We start from the raw sequence: 12987 nt of genomic DNA, 5'->3' as shown, positions 1-12987 counted from the left end.
GTAACCATACAGCCACCCTGCCCCTGCACTTACCAGACACACCCTGTATGTTGCCTTAACCCAGCACTTGCCACTTTGTTGATTTTATCATGTATTTATTTATCATTTATCTGTTTTTCCTCTGCTCGGCACGGTCCACTTCACCCTCCACCCTTGCACATTTCCCCTTTACCCCTTCCTTGCATTTGCGCATTCTCAATTTCACTGGGCCTAGTAATATCATTGTTTTTGTTCTCCCTTGTTGCCCTCGCTTGCCTTGTTGCACTCTGAAACACTTGTGTATGAGCGCAATACAAATAAAATATCAATGGTGTCAGCTAGGAAAAAGTGCCTAGTTATTTATGTTCCAACATGCCCTTTGCATGTCCCAACATTGAACCCTGGTAATAAAGGGTGTGTGGGGGTTTTACACTTGTGTGCCAAGAGAAAAACTGCCTAGGGGGGCATGTGAAGATCTCTAGATGGGCCTTTGCTGACAAGTGACTGACTCCACCCCAGGCCTGACTCCACCCCAGGCCTACCAATTCCCAAGGCATTTGGCCTGCTGGAAGTCTCCTGGTTTCCCAATGAGGCAGCTGTACCTCAGGTTCACCTCATTGATACCCAAGGAGGCAGTGACACGGTTTTATTTATTTACGGGAAGAACAATGCTCTTTTCATCTCAGAAGGATGTACAATAGATAAGATTTGATGGGAAGCAGTCAGTGAGCTTCTTACAGTGAGGTGAGTTTGAGGGACGTTCTGACCAGGTTGTTGAGGGGAGTAAATGCAACAGACACCGGGAACAATACATAGGTGGACATGCATCAATCAAGGACACACAACATTGGGCATTTTTAAATGTGGGCAGGTGGTACAGCCAGCTGTGCTCGGGATGTGACCATGAGGAGTGAAGTGCTAGAGTGGAGGCAGAGGAAGTGAGGGAGGGACAGAGGCAGTTTACAGGCGAGGGAACGTGTTTGGCTAGCAGGCAGATGAGAGGTAGGTTGCCTGCTGCCTGCGATTTGCCTGGCATTTTGGGCTCGGCGGCCTAATGGCTGAGATCAGAATGATTTGCAGATAAGACATTCCGCGCTGGTATGACACAGAGCCAACACGTGATTGGGGTCCACCTAAGTGGGTTACAAGGCCTTGCTTTAAGCTAGGCTCGCTTTCCTTCATTCTCAGCAGAGGGCAGCTCGCATGGATGGCTCGTATGACATGTGCGACGTTTATCATGGAGCCATCATTTGCCACCACCTGGACAGAGTACAATTCATTCTCATATTATGAACATTCTCCACTGGCAGAAGGCGGCCTCGCTCAGCACATGTATTCAAAAGACATCACTGTACACGTGTAGATCATATTTGGCATTTTATTACAAAGTAAACGCTTTATATATAAAATATTTCATACAATAAATAAATAGGAGCAAGCTATAAAGGCTGCATATGCTGCATTACTTGCAATAAATTATTAAATTCTGTTAATTTACACATAAATACATGGGACAACACAGTAGCAGTCAACATCCCTGGTTTTGGATGTTTAAAAGTACATTGAGATGTGCTCAAAGCACAAAAGAGGCTATATAAAAAAATAAACAAATGTGCAAAGTTTTTATGACAGTAAGAAATTCAACTTTTTCAGAAGTGCTTTGTCAGTCTGCAACATTCAGTGATTTCTCTCAGTGGATACTTGGCATTTTGACGCCACTACACAAGTAATGGTGCTTGGGGTGGAGGTAAGACTTGGTGGCTGAGTTAATTACCGTGGACACAAGAAACCATAGACAGACGGGGCTAGCTTCTGACAGTGTGTCTCATGTGATCCTGGGCAACATGCTGTGTCTGCTTGTGCCCAGATTCCCACGCCTGCTAAAGTCGGAAGTGCCTTGAAACCGGCTACATCATTGCACTACGAAATGAAACATGAACCTTGTAATCTTGATTCCTCATTGAAGTCTCGGGAGCCTATGCAGGGTTGTGTGCATGTGGAGAGAGTGTGGTCCGCAATACGGATTACCGAGGCTACAAAAGGCTGTCGTCCTTCCCCGAGGCGTATGTGCGCACACCACTAAGATGCGCCATGTTGCATACTCAGACCGGCCTATCAGGCAATCAAACTTTTTCCAGGACATACCGGGTAGTGCCCTTGAAAGCCTGGTCGAGATGAGGCTAGGACCTAACATGGGACTCACTCCACCTCAACCCCTCTTTGCGGAATCACTCACTTTCCTCCTCAGGCCAGTGTGCTTCTTTCTGCCCGTGAGCCTTACACATCCTACATTCAAAGTCAGAACATTGCTGCCGAAATGCAGATCTTTAGCCTGTGGTTAAACTGTTGCAATTCGAGAACTAGTAGGCTGCAATGTTTCAAGAAAGCTTTGCCTACGTCAGCTGAACACTGATCACGGATTGTAGCTCACAATTCCGTGGAATGTCCTAATTTAAGCGAATTCTACTTTTTTTGTATAGCTGGCATATTTATGTTTGTGGAGTGATAAATGCGGCCTTGCAGTCATTACAGAAAACGTATTGGGGAACGTTTATTTTCATCAGTGTCTTTTCATCGCCAGATAAACTCAAAGAAGTTTGTTTTTTAAAAAAAAATACTATTGCAAAAAAATGACAGACAGGAAAACGGATAGGGGAAGTAGAAAGGGAAGAAAAGGGGGGGTAAAAAGGGAAGGTTTAAAATGAACAAAACAGGCAAAGACGGAATATATAAAATATTGAAAAGACTCATAAAAAAAAACAGCAGGAAAATGAAGAGACAGCAACCAAGCCTGTCCCCCAGTCGGGTGTTTATCATGTTCATTAAGTGCAACCAATGGACAACAAACCAATGGTTGAATCGTGAGAATTACAAACCATCGCGTGTCTGCCTATAACAAGCATCCAGCACCCCATATAATAGGGTTGGCCATCTTTGGGGACCCAGATGTTTTGGACTTCAACTCCCATCGGCCCCAGCCAGCCTAGGTATTGGTGAGTGACCATGGGAGTCCTGATGCAAAACATCCGTAGAGAAGCCGCGTTAGCATCAGTTTTAAAGGAGGCATTTCCCGTATCTGCCATATTTACCCATCCCTGTAAAAGGCAGTTTGTGATAGAGTGACAGTTCAGCACAACTCAATGCCCAGTGCAAGTGCAAGATAGTTCTCTTGTATACATAACTTTCAAGCCGGATGTGCCAGGATGATCGCTTTCTTATTTGAAAACATTAAGGAACCACCAGCACATGTTATAGAGTGTATTTTGCATGGCATGTGGTGTAAGATATGTTATGATGGGCATTATCACGTCACATCTGAGTGAGCCCGCCACTAGGGTTCCTATGATATACCTCTCCGCTCCCACCTACATATGGTCTCAAAGAGGTGGGTTGGCCTATAGGTGAACGAGTGGATTATGGATGGGCCAGTGTTTCTAAATGGCCTGCAACACAAGCCACGTGGCTGACATGTGACCGATTCCACCATGGACCTACTGGCAACAGTCTGCTGATGCCACCCAACCCAGATTTACTGACACCATCCCCCCTTGCAGGTAGTGTCTGTAGCACAGGCTACAAGCCCTCCTGTGTAGGGTCGACTCCTTCGTCAAGGGGATAAAGGAACCGTACAGAAACAATGAAATACGATTGACTGCATACACAAATATATTTTTCCAAAAGTTCAGTCTTCCATTCCTATGAAATCATTACTACTTTGGGGAAAAGATTGCAAGGTTCCCTTAAGCCAACATATTCTTGATAAGAAGTCTTTGCTTGGAATACGGCCCTTTACCAGTTTTTGTCTGTTGAACCATCCAGTGAAGGAAACAAGAAGACCCCACTGGCCGGCAGCCGCGGCACTGGAATCAGGCCAGTCTATCAAACAGGTCCTCACCGTGAATTTTGAAAACCATTACTTCTTGATCCTCCCGATGTTCGTTGGTCCTGTTCGGCTGATCCAGTGCAAACAGATTTTCGTTTTAGGTTCATGAAATCTGTGGACACGGTCAGTGTGATGATTGGGCATGATAGAGAGAGTCACTTCACTTCCTACGCCAACAGAGACGAGTATTCCTTGGAAGGGTGACAGTGCATTTTGGGCCAGGGAAGGCATACATAATCCCAGAACCATGCAATCTCACTCCACAGCAAATCCATTTCAGGTTCTCCTGTGAACAGAGTTGTTTCAAATTCCAGGTTGCCACACTCACTGACACTCAGACCGCAAGTACTGCATTTATGCACCATCTTAAAATGCGCTCTTCCTAAGATCCCATTGATACGTTTGGTTGATGTCCATGGGAACTCAATTCCAATCGTCCACTTAAAGCAGATCCTCAATGATCCCTGAGCATTTGGTGCATCTGAGGAGGAGGTTTTCACTGCCCCCCCCCTCCGGTTTGTGCACAGTTATAGTGAGGCACAGCTGCAGCATCGTGTGACGGAGTTGTGATCTGCCACGCCGACTTCTTCTGCTGGTCCCCCTGGCTCTATCCGTGTTGTCTCCAAGATTGCCTTCACCTCTTTGGGTGGCAGCAGTTGATGAAGATCTCGGCCAACTTCAGAGCATTTGGGATGAATAGGCCTGGTCTCTGTGCCCCTTATCTTCTCTTTTTCCAAACATTGCTCTTCCATGGTACCCCACCCTCGGAGTTCTTGTTAAGACTGCGTGGTTGCCTTGTATGCTGAGAATTGGAAAATGCAACAGCCCTACAAAGAGAAGACAAAGAGTGGTCAATACAGATTCTTCATGGCCTCAGACACTGACCTCACAGGTGCAGGATCAGGGTGTGATCAGACTGGGATAATTGTGAGATCGAACATGGCAACAAACAGTCCCTCAAGCCCTGCCCTTACAATTCCCTGTACTTCGAGACAAGCACAGGCAGGTGAATTATGTAATCATTTAAGCAAAATGCCAAACAACTAACCAACCAAAAGCAGGTTGAGTGTGTGAATTGAAGGATTATGTTCATGACTGTCTATGAGGTTGTGATTCGGTTCAGTGGTTTGTGGAAGAAAAAAAAGGTTTCATAAAATATATGAAGAAGTACGTGGCAATAAAGACGATTGACCAAGATCAGATGGTCTACCCCATCTGGGTGAAAAAAATCAATGCCATAATAATTGGAGAAGACCACCTGTCTTGCTGAATCACTATGTGAAAGACAACTTGTATGCTGAATACCAATATATTTGCGGTGTGTGCCAAAGCTCCTTAATGTGCAGTGACTAATTGCGCCACAATTGGATAGAATGCTTACCTCAAAGCCCTCAGGAGCATAGCGCCTCGCTGCAGCTTTCCACGGCTTCCCAGTGCTGCTTTTTTCCTCTCAGGTGCTGTACTACTGCCGAGGGTGTGCCTGAAGGATCATAAACAATAGATGAGCTACCAGCCTTGCATCACAAAGATCTTGAGCTACTATAAAACAATGCTTTTCAGTAGGGCGAGGCAGCAATAACATGCTATGTCAAGATTACCTTCCATGGAAAGGTTATCTTTAATCGTCGCTGCATTGTGCAATATTAATGTATTACTCTGGCAGTTTCAGTGCCTAATCAAAGATGACTTTATATCTACCCGCCCTTGCAAGCATGAAGTGGTGGGGAGCTTGGCTTAAAGAAAGGTATTTCAGCCTCATAAAGCTGTCATCTGCCATTCCCTGGCTCAACACCTGCAGTGGGTTGGTGTCAGTCCTTGGCATGCACGGCTGTTCTGCCTGGACACATATTCACTCAACTAAGAGGATCTGGGAGCTTTGAGCTGCTTTTGGGGACTCCCTTTGTGATTTGTACATGCAGCTTTGTTAAGGCTTTTTAGGTGCAGCAATGGGGGACACATTAGGGCAAACTTTGAGGCCGTGGGGGCGTCGTGTTCATCCTGTCATCAGTCGCTTGATAGAGTGTGTTGGTTGGACGTATGTTAATGCATCGGGCATGCTAGTTATGTGCATGTGTGTTTCCCATTGCACAATATCAGAATGTATTGGATTATCTGAGAATGTCATAAAAGAGTTGTGTGGTGTATGATGCAAAGAACCCACCGCCCTTAGCAATCATGTACTGAGAAAGGGACGTAGGTCCTGAGCTACCACCTGTTCTGAAGGGGCAGGGGACTCCCTTACATTCAAAGACAGGCATTACCTTGCATGCATTGCATAAAAATGGATTTCAGACAAAGAAAGGGAAAAAGAAAGAAAGAGAAAAGGCGAGAAATGTAAATAAACAATAAAGGTTTGCATAATCGCATGAGCATTAGTGCCTACCTTTGCCTTGGCTGGCAGAATGTAGAGCAGGAGCCATCATTGGAGTTGGAGCACTCACACCTAGACAGAGACCGCTTGCGACGCCTGCTTGGATTTCCCAGGCCATAAGGACTGGTCTGCCTGTGAATATATAAGCAGGGGAGGTGCATAAGTAAACAGGGCTTGCTCCCACAGGCAAATGCCATTATCATTTAGAATTATGAAAGTCCCCAGCATGCCAACAGCCATAAACACAGATCCTGGCCCTGCTCAAACACAGTGCTGCTACAATTAAACTATGCTCTGCTTTCAACACTGTTTATGGCAGGAGTGAACTGGCTGTTCTTGTCCATCACTAGAATAAAGTAAATCTTTCCACACCCCATTTTAGTTGTCCCTGTTTAAAGACACGAGTATGTGTGTAGCGGTTCCTACCAGCAACTCAGGTTTGGAAATGATTTGAACAAGTTCACACTGAATGCTGTTGGATGAATCAGGATTGCACTCAATAAGCACTAGGCTACGAGTTGAATTTGAAGAAAAAAATGTGATCTCATTAAACATTTTAATTGTGATGTATGTTTTATAGCATTGGTGATAAACAATTCTCCCTCATCAGAAAGTCTGAATTACCCGTGCTGTTTTTGCTATTTCGCTAAATATCAAGTACTGGAATAAGAGGGAAAGGCTGATCCCATTAAATATGGGAGTGTTATGGACATAGTAAAACACAAAAACATAGGGCCTGATTTACAAAAGTGTTTTACAATGGTGCAATCCCACTCAAATGCTTTTTAAAATCAGGCCCATAATTTTCAATGATCTTTATACGAAGACCCAGAGGGACTATGAGCTGACATCTTGATGTCATTCATTAAAAGTAGCAGCAATTCTCCTACCCTATAATGCCCCTTTAAATCAAATGTTCATGCAGTTGCAGAGCAGGGTGCTATGATTTGCTGCTGCAAAATGCCTTATTGAAAGACCGGTCCTTGCAAGTTTCTAAATGAAATAAAGGCTGAATCCATCCTAAAGACAAAGGGATTGACCTGGAGAACTGCATTAGGAAAGATAATTTGGTCATAATGGGGGTGTCAGAAGAACAGAAAGTTCACCCTGTTTATTCCCTCAGAAACTAAACATATATAATCTAAAAAATGAGCTTGAACATTATTCTTGCATACATGCCTAGAGCCAAGGAAAACGAATGTTTTAGTTGCCCAGTTGTTTGTACCATACCAAGAGAATGTGTTTTCCATGTGGCCGTCCACAAACAGAATTCAGTAGACTGTATAATATAGGAACAGTATGGAGCATGTGGAAATCGTGGCTAGCATCTACCAGTCATTATTGCTTTGAAAGACACTCCAAAGGGTGAGTTTGTCATTTTAATCCGAGTCTGGCAGACCAAAATGTGTTAGCAATTGTAAATGACAAACAGCTGCTTTTTAACCCTAGTCAATGAAAATCATGGCATGCACCTCCAAAGAATGAAAGAGGTAGCCAGGCTGCTGGTGCGACTTGCAGCCTGCACAATGGTCTCAGCAGCAGGAAGTGAACCCATCAAGCTATCTCACTGATCAGTCTGCAACATTGGCTTTGACAACCCATTATTCTTGCCCTTGAACAGCTGGGATTTTTTTTATCAGAACAATGTTTTCAAAAAAGGTGTCCAGACACGAATTAATTATGGCAATAAAGTAATTTAATACCGCATGTCAACAGCCCTTTTGTTTCCCTGTCAAGGGGAATGCTTGTTATGCAGTCAGTGCATAGCAGCGTGCCAGGGAGTTACCTGCAAGCAGGTTAAGCGCTGTTTTGAACCGCCAGCCACGAGAATATGTTGCAAATATTTGCTCAGTGGAGGAGCTGCCACTCGCAGGCAGGAGGAGACACTGCTGTTTGCCCAGAAGGGGAATCTATTTTTAAAAACGCAGCGTGTCTCAGCGTCAAGGTATCCCTTTTGTGTACGTTTTTGTGACTCACGATGGAGATTAAAATACCTGGACTGCAAGCGGGTGCTGAAAGCAAGGGCGCTACCAAGAGCGCTGGCAGGATTTTTTTTTTTTTATTCAAAGAGCAACAAACCAACTTCGGGCACATTTTATTTTCCAAGTGGTCTGTGAAAGAGATGCAGTTTTCAAAACAGTTTGCCAAATGGAATTTGGAGGTGGAAACATGTATTCTTGACAGCACTCAGAACTAAGCCCCAACTGGTGATTTGCAAATTGGAGCACGGGTTGAGATGAGGGCGATAGGAGCCATGGAAATTGGACAGCACTTTGCTTCAGAAGTTTCGAGAATAATATGGGTCACAGTGTAAAATAATCCCAGGTAATGGTCTTTCACTCATGTAGACAGATGTTGGTGGCAAAGAATTATTGGCATGTGCCTAATGCAGGCCTCCCAAAGTGCCGATGACCCTGAAAGGCCAATGGAGCTAGGAATGATCCCTAATTTCCTCCAAAGGCTTCTGGGAATTTTCCCAACATTTTTATGTAGGTCTCTGGGAAGTCTTGCATTCGCTGTAGGTCTTGGAGTATAGTTCTGATTCTTGTGTGTACCTGTGGGAACTCTCCTACATGGTTTTCTCCCAGTTTTCCTGGGAATTCTCTTAATTCCCCTACAGGTCACTCGGAATGAATTAGATTTCCATACCAGGAGTCTGCAAACTGTGGCCCTCTAGATCTGTTGGGCTAGGATGCCCATGCTGACTGGGGTGGAAGTCCAAAACATCTGGAGAGCCAAAGCTTCCAGATGCCTGCTAGGCCTTCACTTTCTGAGAACTCTCACATGCAAAGATGGGTCACTTAAGATTCTCAGGATTTCCCTGAATACCTGGGACTATTGTACTTGGAATACTCCCTACAGGGCTGCTGATGCTGTGTTGGGAAGACCTATGGAACACAAGATTGCCCTTGGGACAGTGTGCTGCGTCCAACCAGTAACTGTAGCGAACGACCAGTGGGTATCATTTCACAAGAAATCATAACTTGCCCATCGTGGCTTCTAGCGGCCCACAGTCCTATATTCTCATTCGAAAATATATTCAAAGGACACACCATGGGAGGCGTATCCTCCCTAAAGGAGGATGCGCTTAACGTATCACTCCGAGAACTGAATGCGTCCCATGGACGCCGAGTGCGTGGGTGCTCCGGGGCTCCACCCCGGGAGAAGCAATCGGTGCATAATGTTACTATACATTAATTAAATGGGACTTCACTCAAATCTGATCACCTGCACACCCTCCGGCCCCCGCTGCCCTCTGGAATTCAACATAACACTGCGCATGCGCAGGAGAGCTGGCTGCAAACTAAACCTCCTATCTCATTGTCTTTCTGGGTTGCTTGCTAGGTGCATGACCCGATAGTAGATCGGGCAAGCCACACACTGCCTATCCCTCCTGATAATGGAATCTGTTCCAAGGCTCTGGGTCTATGTCTGCGATTCTTGCTCTGCCATTGCATCTCCCGCTTCCTTTTTTTTTGCCAGTTCCATGGTTTCCCCCCTGTCTCTCCTCCTATGTCCTCTCCCTCCCCCACCCCCTCTTTTTGGATGTGGCCTCACCTACTCGGTCTCTCCCTACAGCTTGTAGATTCTCTCCACAACTCATGTCTAACTTCCTAAATCTCTCTTATCCCCATCACCCACCTAACACCACCACGTCTACCAATCCACTGTGTTGCGCTCGCACTCCCACTCCTACCTATCCACGTCCCTCTGCTCACCATCCACCAACTGATTCACTTCCTTTCGACATCTCCAACCCATCCCTCCCCGACTTCGGGCTCCCTTCTCTGAGTTTCTCGCCGGACCTCTCCTATCTATGCAATCAGCCTTCCTCCCTTCCCTCCATTCATGTGTTCTAACCATATGACCCTCCATGTATCCCTTCTCTCGTCTTCTCACGGAAGGGCCACCCTGACTACATCGCTTCAAGGTCCTATCAAATGTTAGGAGGCGCTATACAGCTACAACGTGACATAACAGAAATCACCTCAAAATACCCGCATATGCATCGGTGTCTACCGACCCCCCCTTCACACACAGACACAGCCCCAGCACATGTCACATATCATTCGCTATCCGTATGCGCGCTCTCACCGCCGTCAGGCACTCTCTGATCTCCTAGCACGGTCTCACACACCGGCCACGGGCAGTCAGTCACACAGCCAGCCTCCAGGAGACCGGCGCTTGAGCGTCCGCGCGCGTCGCGGGCTCCCAGGCGCGCGCACACTCACCCGGGGGTGTTGACCCAGATGATATCCAGGTGGCAGAAATAGATGCATTCCTTGTCCAGCCAGCTGTTGCAGGAGCACCGCTTGGTTCGCAGGTGCTTGGGGCCGGCGGCGGGGGCGAGGCCCGGTTCCAGGGCGGGGTTCCCTTTACCTGTAAAAGTCAAGAAAGAAAAACGTGTCAAGTGCTGCCTTTTAGGTCCGGGACTGTCAGCGTATGCGCGCAGACCTGCCATCAGCCCAGGTTATGGAGCCCTGTGTTAGTGCTCGTCAGCTGCCGGCGGGTGCGTGCTCCGAGCCCTCTGTCTGAGCCCCTGCCCTCAGACACTGCCATGCTGTGTTACCAGCGCGTGTGTATGTGTGCGCAGGTCTGTCCCTAGTCTACGGTCTGGGCTTTCGGTACGTAGAGACCGAGCATATCACCACTGCCACCTTAACACTTTACATAATTTCTCAACAAGCGTAAAACACGCCAAGAGGTTGCAAAATATTAAAGAACACGCCGGGCTGCACATCAAGAGCGCATGTACGAGCCGCAGCAGCGTGCCGGACCACAGCACCCATTCTAGCCAACTTTTCGAAGGCGATTTACATCGCGTCTCCTTCGCCCAGTCCCTTCACGACTGCATACGAAGCTAAGCACACTTTCGGAACTGCACCACAGTAAGGTTATGTTGTCCCTTTTCCAGGGAAAAAAAGCAATAGGCGGTAGTATCCTCTGCTTTGTACAGATAGTTACATGCACACAAAAAGTGCAGAGTGCAAATGTAAATGCACTGGACACTAACCCCGAAAGTTTACCCCACCAGTGTTGCACGCATCTCGATTACCATCAGCTGCAGCATGGCTACTGTTAGGAATAATTTCACTGGCAGTATGGGGGGTTAATTAACTGTGCAATCAAGGGAGTAATCTCGGCTTCCGCGCTTGAGCAAACTGTTTGATCCTGCGCAAATCAGTTTCGCTCCCTTGCCCCATTTCAATGACTCGCGTGAATTGATCATTATATAAACCTAGCCGCGAGTCTGACCAACAATAGAGGTGGGGGTGGGGGAGGGGGGTCACAAGCAAAAGGGATATCAGCATATACGAACAAGTGCCCAGTGTGCCTTTTCGGACCATCCACGCATGGGAACCGATTCGTGCCAGGCTACACTTGTCACGCAGTATATACTGTATATTAGACCCCTTTCCAGCACAGCTAGCCTTTCAATGACCCTGCCTGGGGCAAACTTTGTAAATGCCCCTATTGCCAAGCCCACCTTGCACTAATCCGAAACATCCCTTAAATGCACAGTGTCAAATTCCTTGCCAGGGACACGGACAAAAGGCTTCAAAACTAAACACGCAGCACTGAACAACATGAAATCCCATTGCGCGCCATGTGAATGGCAGCCGACCTGTAAACTGCAGTGCCGGTCCTCGCTTCGTCATTTCAAGCGCCTGGGCACGCGTGCCACCCTTCCACGCCAAGCACGGGGGCACTTGCTAAATAAGAGCTGCTTCCGATTGTACACATACACGAATGCACGCCAAACCTCACAACGATGGCACTCCCGGCATGCAGTGATCAGAGCGTGAATTTAGATCCGCATCCGGCTGTTTTCCAGACAGACCAGCAATACGGCTCAAAGGAATATATTAATATATATATGTTCTCTAACCACGTGCTTATGCATCACTGCTGCACATATAGCCAATATGGCACATACATAGCAAACACATTAAACCGACTTAAATGCTTTAATAAGGAAGTGGCGAGGTACAAACTGTCGGTGGACCCCAAGTTTCAAAGATATTATTCCAAACTAACCCTAAGCCAGTTACACCAAAACAGTGGACCTCCATATTGAGGACAATGTGAATGCTGGCCAAAGCAGGTGCATGCGTGCACCATATAGAGGGAGAGCGAAAGACAGGGGCGATCAATGGGTATCTATAGTCAGATCGATATGCAGTGCCTTTCGCAGCGCACCTCGTGGCTCACCTTCTTCCAGCGCCATGCAGAGCACCACTGCGATCGCGAGCACGCTGGCCGGTCGCTGTGCCATCGCCGCTCGCGCTTCTGTATAATCCTGGGGGGAGTACGACGATCCTCTAAAAGCTGAGCTACAGGTGCTCTGAGCAGAAACTGACAGCAGCCGGCCTTTTATAAGCGCCGCCCGCGGCCGCGCCCCCTGCCGGCCGGGCCACGCCCACTCCCCCGTGTAAGCAAAGTGCTAAGTGACTGGCTCCCTGCTCCTTCCCGGGCGCTCTCTGCGCCTGAGCAGCTGGGTCTGGGCCAAGTGGCGACGGACTGGGCCGGCGCTGTAAGGGAGCAGGTGCGGGGTGTGACGGGCTGCGGCAGAATCAGTCACTGGCGGCTTTGGCGCCTCTGCAAGGCTCGACTGGAGTATGTGACATCACAGTGCCATGGCGGCCTGGCGCCCGTGAAGGGCTAGGGCAGAGTCCACCATGGTTGCCACAGTGCCTCTAAGAGGCGAAGGAGGCAGAAACGCAAGTGCCTCCGTAAGGTATGTCTGGATGGT

General features: G+C 47.4%; 1 protein-coding gene across 1 annotated transcript; it reads right to left on the bottom strand.

Annotated features, from left to right (window-relative positions):
* Nucleotides 1-1343: 1343 nt before the first annotated feature.
* On the bottom strand, nucleotides 1344-12600 carry EDN2 (endothelin 2). Its single transcript, XM_069623047.1, has 5 exons — nucleotides 12447-12600; nucleotides 10466-10613; nucleotides 6246-6365; nucleotides 5244-5342; nucleotides 1344-4689 (listed from the first exon to the last, which is right to left on the bottom strand). Exons 1-5 carry the CDS (start codon nucleotides 12508-12510, stop codon nucleotides 4581-4583), a joined length of 540 nt encoding a protein of 179 aa, XP_069479148.1. The 5' UTR covers nucleotides 12511-12600; the 3' UTR covers nucleotides 1344-4580.
* Nucleotides 12601-12987: the final 387 nt, after the last annotated feature.

Source organism: Ambystoma mexicanum, chromosome 11, assembly GCF_040938575.1.
Source record: "Ambystoma mexicanum isolate Mex_15411 chromosome 11, UKY_AmexF1_1, whole genome shotgun sequence".
In the NCBI taxonomy this organism is placed as follows: domain Eukaryota; kingdom Metazoa; phylum Chordata; class Amphibia; order Caudata; family Ambystomatidae; genus Ambystoma; species Ambystoma mexicanum.
Note: the sequence above shows the minus strand (reverse complement) of the source record. Positions and strands in the feature narration are given on the sequence as shown.

Excerpts from the sequence above, each read along its gene's own strand:
- EDN2 (XM_069623047.1), bottom strand. The coding sequence starts at position 12,510 with ATGGCACAGCGACCGGCCAGCGTGCTCGCGATCGCAGTGGTGCTCTGC. Across the intron at positions 10,614-12,446 it reads CTGCATGGCGCTGGAAGAAG|GTAAAGGGAACCCCGCCCTG; the intron begins GTGAGCCACGAG and ends TGACTTTTACAG. Across the intron at positions 6,366-10,465 it reads ATCTGGGTCAACACCCCCGG|GCAGACCAGTCCTTATGGCC; the intron begins GTGAGTGTGCGC and ends ATATATTCACAG.